The sequence below is a fragment of the Poecilia formosa genome, unplaced genomic scaffold (assembly GCF_000485575.1).
Source record: "Poecilia formosa unplaced genomic scaffold, Poecilia_formosa-5.1.2 Scaffold972, whole genome shotgun sequence".
Taxonomy (NCBI): Eukaryota; Metazoa; Chordata; class Actinopteri; order Cyprinodontiformes; family Poeciliidae; genus Poecilia; species Poecilia formosa.
In genome coordinates this window covers 5,751-14,139 of record NW_006800911.1, presented here as the reverse complement: position 1 = coordinate 14,139, position 8,389 = coordinate 5,751, and the positions used below count along the sequence as shown (strand labels likewise).

The 8,389-nt window shown below is 44.6% G+C and overlaps 1 protein-coding gene and 1 long non-coding RNA gene across 2 annotated transcripts in view; both read right to left on the bottom strand.

Moving 5' to 3' along the window:
• Nucleotides 1-144: 144 nt before the first annotated feature.
• The window catches only part of LOC107835068 (uncharacterized), a 13,989-nt gene continuing 5,744 nt past the window's right edge, over nucleotides 145-8,389 (bottom strand). Inside the window, exon 2 of the long non-coding RNA XR_001660900.1 lies at nucleotides 145-485. This is a non-coding gene — a long non-coding RNA (uncharacterized LOC107835068). The remainder of the gene's footprint in view (nucleotides 486-8,389) is intronic.
• LOC103132253 (leucine-rich repeat and immunoglobulin-like domain-containing nogo receptor-interacting protein 2) lies at nucleotides 653-5,706 on the bottom strand. Its single transcript, XM_007544022.2, has 2 exons — nucleotides 5,628-5,706; nucleotides 653-2,660 (listed from the first exon to the last, which is right to left on the bottom strand). Exon 2 carries the CDS (start codon nucleotides 2,626-2,628, stop codon nucleotides 793-795), a length of 1,836 nt encoding a protein of 611 aa, XP_007544084.1. The 5' UTR covers nucleotides 2,629-2,660; nucleotides 5,628-5,706; the 3' UTR covers nucleotides 653-792.

Genomic DNA, 8,389 nt, shown 5'->3' with positions numbered 1-8,389 from the left:
CAAGCCCCCTATTGCCCCCAGACCTCCCTTCTGCCCCCTCACCCCCAGCCAAGTTAAACGGTTAGATCAACCTGCAGAGACAGGAAGCTCGGCGCGGTAAATCTTTGCCACCAACTCTTCCATGTCACATCGAGGGATTTGTCTGCCTTTGATTTATTATGATATAAAATTCAACACGACTTTCCGTTTTTCTGTTTCTGTGCAGAGGAACAGCAGACCTGTTTTCCTGAAACGCCTTTTCAAGTCTAGAAAACCAGAAGTGTCTTCTTCAGGGGGATGGGAAGAGGGGCTGATCTATGTTAGTTTCTGCAGCATTTCGTCAGTAGATTCATTTGAGGGTTTGCATACAAACACCTGCTTCTGGTAGAAAAACCCGAGAAAGAAAAAAAAACACTTTGGACCTCAACGCTTAGTCGCTCCACCGCACGAGAAAGGCAATGCGTGCACATGCACAAAGAAACACACACACACACACACACACACACCTTTCAGGCTGCAGCTGAGACGGGACGGTTCGGTCGTGACGTTGCGGTCTGTCCCTCCTTCACCTTGATGCCACGTCGTTACTCATCCCGTCACTGAGTCACTCGCAGCACGATGTCAGTCCCATATTGATATGTCGGTTATAGATTTATATTGAGTGTACATTATGAACATCATATATCACAAGTCCACTGATCACTAGACCACCGTCAGACCCACAGCCACTAAACAGTACATCACTTTCGTTTGTCACAAATCCACTGTGTCATTAAAAAACGAACAGACATTTTGTTTTCTGGCTGAAGTCCGTCAGATCATCTTCATGTTGACGCGCCGCGGGCCGCTGGTCTCCGCCACGTCCGCGCCGCCGCCGTTGGACTTCCGGGGGACATACTCGATGTCGAAGTTGTTCCTGTGTCGCCCTTTGCCCCGGCTCCAGGCGAACAGCAGCAGGAAGCAGAACACCACCACGCCCAGGAAGGACAGGCAGCCCATGGCGGCGGAGATCAGGATGGTCTTCATGTCGATGGGGACCGTCATGTTGTACAGCACCGTGCCGTTGCCCCAGGTGCCGTTAGGCTCCGTCAGGTAGCCGGAGCTGCGGTTGGTGAAGTGGATCCTGTCGCCGGTCCCCAGGCTCTTCACGGCCAGGGAGGCGGACAGGCTGGCGTTGCCCGCCGGGTTGCTGGCGATGCACAGGTACACGCCGCTGTCGTGCAGCTCCGCCGGCTTGATCTCCAGGCTGCCATCTGGTTGGACCTCCATGCGGCCGCTGCTCTTGGCCGTGACGTAGCGTCTGTGCGGCGTAATCCAGACCACAGAGGGCCGCGGCGCTCCCTCCGCCGTGCAGCTCAGCCGCGCCGGCTGGCCCTCATCGGCCATCAGCAGCTGCGTGGCGTTGGGGCCGACCCGTGGCTTGGTGCAGGTCATGTACCTTGACACCAGCGGCTCCTTGAGGTCCCGCAGGGATTTGCCCAGAAGGTGCTGCGGCGCGCTGCACTCCGGCTGCAGGTCCAGGATCTGCAGCGAAGCCGGCTTGTGGCTGCTGAGCAACCACAGCAACCGGCAATCGCACACCAGCGGGTTGCCGCCCAGGCAGAGCCGCTGCAGGGAGTCCGCCGAGGCGAACACGGCCCTCTCCAGAGAGTCCAACCGGTTCTGGGACACATCCAGCAGCTCAAGGGACTTCAGGCCCGCGAAGGCCAGGGGCTCGATGGAGAGCAGCTGCGCCCCCTGGAGGCGGAGCTCCAGCAGCTGAGGCAGAGGGCCCAGCTCCCCCTGCTGGATGTGCTGGATGCGGCAGTAGGACAGGTTGAGGTGTGTGAGGTAGGGCAGGTTGCGCAGCGCCGCTCCAGGAAAGGCAGACAGGTTGGTGTTGGTGATGAACAGGGTGGTCAGGTTGAGGCCGTGCAGCGACAGCGGCGGTAGGCTCTCTAGCAGGGGCCAGGAATCCACCTCCAGGTGGCGCAGGCGAGTCAGCTGCTTGAAAGAGAAAGGCTTGAGGAAGCTGATGCTCAGAAAGCGCATGCGCAGCTCCACCAGGTTGTGCAGGTGGGCCAAAGCGTCGGTGGGAACCACGGTGAGGTTGGAGCGCTCCAGGGTCAGACTCTGGATGCCCAGGAGCCCCGTGAAGGCGCGCTGGGAGATGTACACCAGCTGGTTGTTGCTGACCTCCAGGAAGGTCAGTCGGTGCAGGTCCTGGAAGACGTTGTCCAGCAGAATCACCAGCCGGTTGTGGCTCAGGTCCAGGTGTGTGAGGTTGGTCAGGCCCGCCAGCACGCCCTTCAGCACCACCATAAGATGGTTGCTGCGCAGGTTTAGCGAGCGCAGCGCCACGTTGGAGTGGAAGCAGCCGATCTCGGCCACGCTGATGGTGTTGTCGCTGAGGTCCAGGTCCTCCAGCTGCAGGAATGACGAGAAGTTGTAGAAGTTGATGAGGCGCAGCTTGTTCTTGCTGAGGTCCAGAGCGCGCGTCTCGATGGGGACGCCCTCCGGGATGCTGGCCAGCCGCTTGCGGTGGCAGCTGACCGACTTGGTCTGGGCGGAGCACTCGCACCGTGCGGGGCAGCTGGAGGCGGAGCCGGCCAGGACCAGCAGCAGGCCGCCGGCCAGCAGGAGGCGCTGCATGGCTCTCTTACCCACCATCACGGCAAACAGAGCACCATCACCAACAAGCCCTGCAACAAAGCAGAGCAGGAAACCAGTCAGTCAATGAACCAATCAGTCAGGGTTACTGGTATCACACATTTCAGCAACGAGGCAGTTCAAAGAGCCTTCCATCATAAAATATTAAAATAAAAAGTCATAAAAACATCATACAGTCACCAGCTGAGGCATTACGCTCCGTCGAGTTCCATCATGAAAATAGTCAATAAGCGTCAAATATGTTTGTCTATTCTCCTCTAATAAATAAATGAACTATTTTGCATTTGCAGTCAGAGTTTCTCCCAGAAAACCTGCTAATCCTGGTGCTAGTGGTGCCGAGGCAGTCCACCATGTTTCTGAGCTAAAAAATGTTGGAAGTTCCAAGAATTTGGAGGCGACCAACATTTCATCACGATTTGGGAGCAACAGAGTGAGATGCTAACGGGCAGCAGCAGGGATGGTGCAGCTGCATTCCCAGTTCAACCTGTTTAGGCTGTAAGCCTAGCTGGAACTGTTAGTGGTATATAAGACTCTTATTCAGAAGAATTAAACAACTCTTAGCCTGGCGGGGATGAAGTAAAGCCTGGTGACCCGCCAGGCTGATAAAACACTGGAAATGTTTCCATTAAATGAGGAAAATTAAAATCTGAAGAAGCTTCTTCACACAAGTCATTAAAATCATGTGAGCGACGTAAACAGTCACATGAAAATATTCACGATGTGAAAACTGTTTCGACTTGTCCCAGCGCAAAAACTTTTTTTTCTAAATTTTTTCCACTCAGTGAATTTATTTTTTGTACTTTCAATTTTGCAATTTTATGTTTAAAGTAAACTCAGCTACTGTTGTGGTAATCAGTGTAAGTGGATGAGTTTCTCTTCAGTCCTGGGAACATTCTCCAGATGACCAGAGGCAGACTTTGTAACCGTCTTTATGTGGCTCTGAAGGTTCAGAGTTCAGAGTTCAGCTGCATCTAAGTTACTATAATGACTAAAACATGATGAAATAACTGAAACCGATATTAAGAAAACATTTTCATTCTCTGAAATAAATAAAAACTCTAATGTTGAAAAACTTAACCGGGACAATATCATGCATTTATAAAAATAACCAAACCGTACTGAAATTATAGATATAATATTCTTTGTTTTTATCAACCTTTCAAACTGATGGCAAATTTATTGTTTCACCACACAAACCATAATTTGCTGTCAGTAAATGATGGCGCTTCATGTACGTTAGTCTGCAAAATGGCGACAGAAAACTGTGATAAAACTCCAGTTGGTCGACTGTTTGACAAAAATTAAACAGATTTTCCTTCTGTTGGGTATTCATTACCCAATCAATGTTCACATAATCACAAAACAATACAATGACCTTTCTGAATATGAAAAAAACAATAAGAACTAAAATGATATTAAGTAAAACAAGAAAACACTAAAAATTCCAACTGAATTAGACAAAAATCTTAATGAAATAAAAGTATAACAATAAAAAACCCAAACTATTCTAACCCTGGTCTGAACACATTCCTCCATTTTCAGCGTCTTTCTCTTGGCCTGCAGAGGAGAATCTGAGGCAAGGAGTGAAATGTTTCATGAGATTAAAATATTCCTCTGCTAGCTGCAGCCAGGCTAAACGCCCTTTGCAGGATAACTCAGTGTGTGTGTGTGTGTGTGTGTTTGGTTGCAAACCTAAAATAAGCTGCTGCTATTATTAAACCCTGCAGCAGATTTACCAGCAAACCTCTGGGTAAATAAGTCATCCATTGTTTCCATAACTATCGCTGAAAACATTTAAAAAACAATTATGTTGTCGTAATTTTCTCCAGTTCTGTTAGAAAAAGTGCTGTGAAAAAGTATTCAACCCCTTAAAGATTCTTTCCTGTCATATTTACATGTTTTACAGATCAAATAAATCCCAATATGAGACAAAGATAACCCGAATAAATACAAAAAGCAGTTTTAAATGGTTATTTAAATATTTAGGTGCTTTTAAAAGTAATTAGCAGTCTTAAGGATTTTCTGCTATAGATTCCCCCACAAGATGGCGCCCTGGGCGGTTTCCGTATGGCCTGGACCACGTGGTTAACCTGATAAGTGACCCAACTTATGACTGTTCTCCCTCAGCTGTTTAAAGATCAATACAGACATTTCCCAATGGATCACACAGTAGATTACCAGCTTTTATTTTGAAACTCAACATCTGTTAGTGAATTAGCATATTAGCTAAACAGTTAGCTCTGAGGTAGCTAAATATTACCAGCTAGCTCAGAACTATTACTCTAGCTAAATACTTTATTTGCTAATTATTAGCTTCAAACAAAAATGTTTAGATTGCTACATAAATTACTTCTTTTTCTTAGCCAAGTAAATATTTTTTACTAACTTTAATTTAAAAGAAATATTTAGATTGCTAAATAATTTATTTAGCAATATTTTGTACAGCTTCAAACGAAAATATTTAGCTAAATACTTTTTTAATCAAACATTTAGTTTGGAGCGGATTCTTTCTTAAATTGGAGCTAAATATTTAAATTCCAACTGAATGAACAAATATGACAGAAAAATGAACCCAGTTACCGCAGGATAATATTCAAATTGCTGCGGTTCATCTTTGAAAGCGTAACTTTAAACTATGAAGCTACAGGATGGAAGCGGCCCACCAGCGGCTGTTCTTCAGCAGCAACAGGTCTCCATCCCATAATGAACTCATTTAAACTGGTCGGCGCGTCATGGCGAGCTGCGCGCGCAGATTAACAGGAGCTTCAGATCCAGATGTGACGAGGACCCGGGTTCGTGGTTCGGTTCTGGAGCCGGAAAACCTCCGAACAGCCACAGGTTGTTGGGCTGATCAGAACCGCCTCAATAGCCGTAAAATCTGCATTCAGCTGGCGGACATCGGTACCAATTAGAGGCGCGAAGAGAACGGAACCGAACCGGAATCCTGACTGAGGAGAAGCCGGGGGGAGGAGAGAGAGAGAGAAAAAAACACACCTTACTTTGATATCAAAGTGTGAGACAGAGAAAAGATCCCGGATGAGGCAGAAGGAGCAGCGCTCCTCTTCCTCCTCCTATCTCCATCTAATCTCTTCTTCCTCTTGTTGCCACATCATCATCATCATCTTCATCTTCCTCCTCTCCGCAGGCGGAGCGGGGTGGAGGTTCTGCTGGTTCTGGTTCTGGACGGGTTTATTATCGATCGCAGCGCAGACGCATCAGATGCCAGCAACGTAGCCTTTCAACAAAGAGCAGGCCGTTGCCACGGCAACCACAAACCCCGACTCCCGTCCGCTGAGTGCCAATCAAATTAATGAAAAAAACAAAACACACAATCCAGGAGGAGGATGACGTAACGGGTTTGTTTCAGCTCCTCCGAGGAAGGGAGTCAGAACCGAACTGGGTCGTTCGGACCCGTTTGTCCGTCTGGTCCTGCGGTACCGGTCCACCTGGCTATCCGTCCGGCCTCTGATCCTCCACCCGCCTCACCGGATGAATATTTACCGACCGAACCGGAACAGCCAAACATTTAGCAACTTAGCTTTTCTACAGCCAGGCTCACCAGGGAGGCTCTGGTGGAGATTAGACTTTAAATGTTACTAAACATTATTAAATGTTACTGAACATTATTAAATGTTACTGAACATTATTAAATGTTACTGAACATTATTAAATGTTACTGAACATTATTAAATATTACTGAACATTATTAAATNTTACTGAACATTATTAAATGTTACTGAACATTATTAAATGTTACTGAACATTACCAGGCACGTGCAGAGGGGGGACCTGGGGGGCCTGAGCACCTGCCCCTTTTGCTCCTTGCCCCAAAGTGCCCTTTTGGTCAATTTTTTTGTATTATTATTTCCTAAGCCCTCTTCTGACAAATAATAACATGTACTAAAATTCTTTGTTTTTTGTTGGGTTTTTTTTTTGTACAACATAATAAGCCTTCCGGTCACCTTGTTACGTTTGACCTTTTGCCTGTGACCCAGTTGCCTCCTGCGCAGTGAGATAAGGCGGCTAACTGGAGCTCAACGTAGAGAACGATCCAGATTACAGATCAGTTTTTGGTGAATTAAAACGTTTTTGGTGAATAGAGTAGATTTGCTGCTTGTCAGATGACGGAAAACGTTGAAGTCTCGTTTCTGCTTCAGCGGTTTAAGCAGAGAGGTAATGAGATACAACAGACACTGACAGGCCTCTGTCTGCCTTTCTCTGAAGAACTACTGAGGGGAGGAGACAGCCAGGTGAGGAGAAACTGTTCTTATCCATCATTCAGGATTTTTATCATACAGACATTAGGCTGTTTTTGTTGTGCTATTAGCTAGCTGCTAGCTAACGACTTTGCTAGCAAAGCTAGATAACAAAAAGCTTCTTCCCTGTATTGTTAATGATATCAGTCATTCTTCAGTATTGATTATGCAATAGGGGAACATCGCCCGTCCAGAACCGATCATCTCCATAATGGATATATGTCTAATTTCCTTTGCTGAACAATGTACATGGCATTTATTCTGGCGTTAGGTAAATGTAGCTTGAAGGAGAATAGCACTTAAATAAAAGTCCAACAAGGATATTCATTTAGAATTAAAAATAACTCACCTGAACTACCATGATAGATAAAATGTATGTAATAAAAGTCATTAATGAAGGGGAAAAACTCAACCAGACTTTAAGTTTAGGGTCTGGTTCTCAGAGTATGGGGTTAATTTTTTTCCCAATTCAATGAAAAAAAAAAACTAACCTCAGTTAAGTAAAATACAATTGTAATCAAAACTTTTGGAATAGTAATGATTTATTTTTAAAACAAAAAGTTTTGTTTAAAAAACTTTTTGTTTTTTAATTAAGTAACTCATTTTTGCCTCATGAACTTAAAGTTATTTCCCAAACATAAACTTTTATTTGCACACATCAGAAATCTTTTGTTGTGATTTTAGGCCCCGCCCCTGATGTCATGTGAGAATCACAAACAAAACTTTGAGTCACAAACAAAAACTTAGAATAGCAAGAAAAGATTTATGACAAGAGCAAATAAGTTTGTTTTGCAAAAACAAATCACTTCATGAGACAAAAATGTGTGATTTTAATTTTTTAAAAAGTTTTTTTAAGCTAAACTCAGCAGGCTTTTCTCATGGTGACATACATTAACAATTAAACTTTTGCTTGTGTTTTTTTTCTGCAGTTCCAGTTAAAGTTTGATGCAGCTCTGCTTTCCTGAATGGACCATCTTCATCTCCACTGCAGCAAACAGGCAGCTCTGTTTTATAGATTAGTCCACTAAAAGGTTGCATTGGGCCTTGTTTATATTTTAATAGTGTAATTCTGTAAAAATATGTCTGGTGATCCAGCTCTGATTTACATGTCTTGCTAAATTGCAGGTTTGAATATTGCAAAACTTTTCTATAACAAAATAGACCTGCAGAAAGAAATTACTAATAAAATATCTTACATATGCATAGTTGTATGATCTATATAGAGATTTTCCTTAGCTTTGATTGTATATTTCACAATTTTGTAATTTATCATTGTTTATTAAACTCTGAAAGCTGTTTGTTAATATTCTGTCCTAGAATATTAGGACAGAATATTAATGTTAGATGGGCCCCTTTTTTGAGCACCTGCCCCTGTAGTGGTCTCTGCACGGCCCTGAACATTACTGAGTGTTATTAAATGTTACTGAATGTTATTGAACATTATTAAATATTATTAAATGTTACTGAATGTTATTGAACATTATTAAATATTATTAAATGTTACT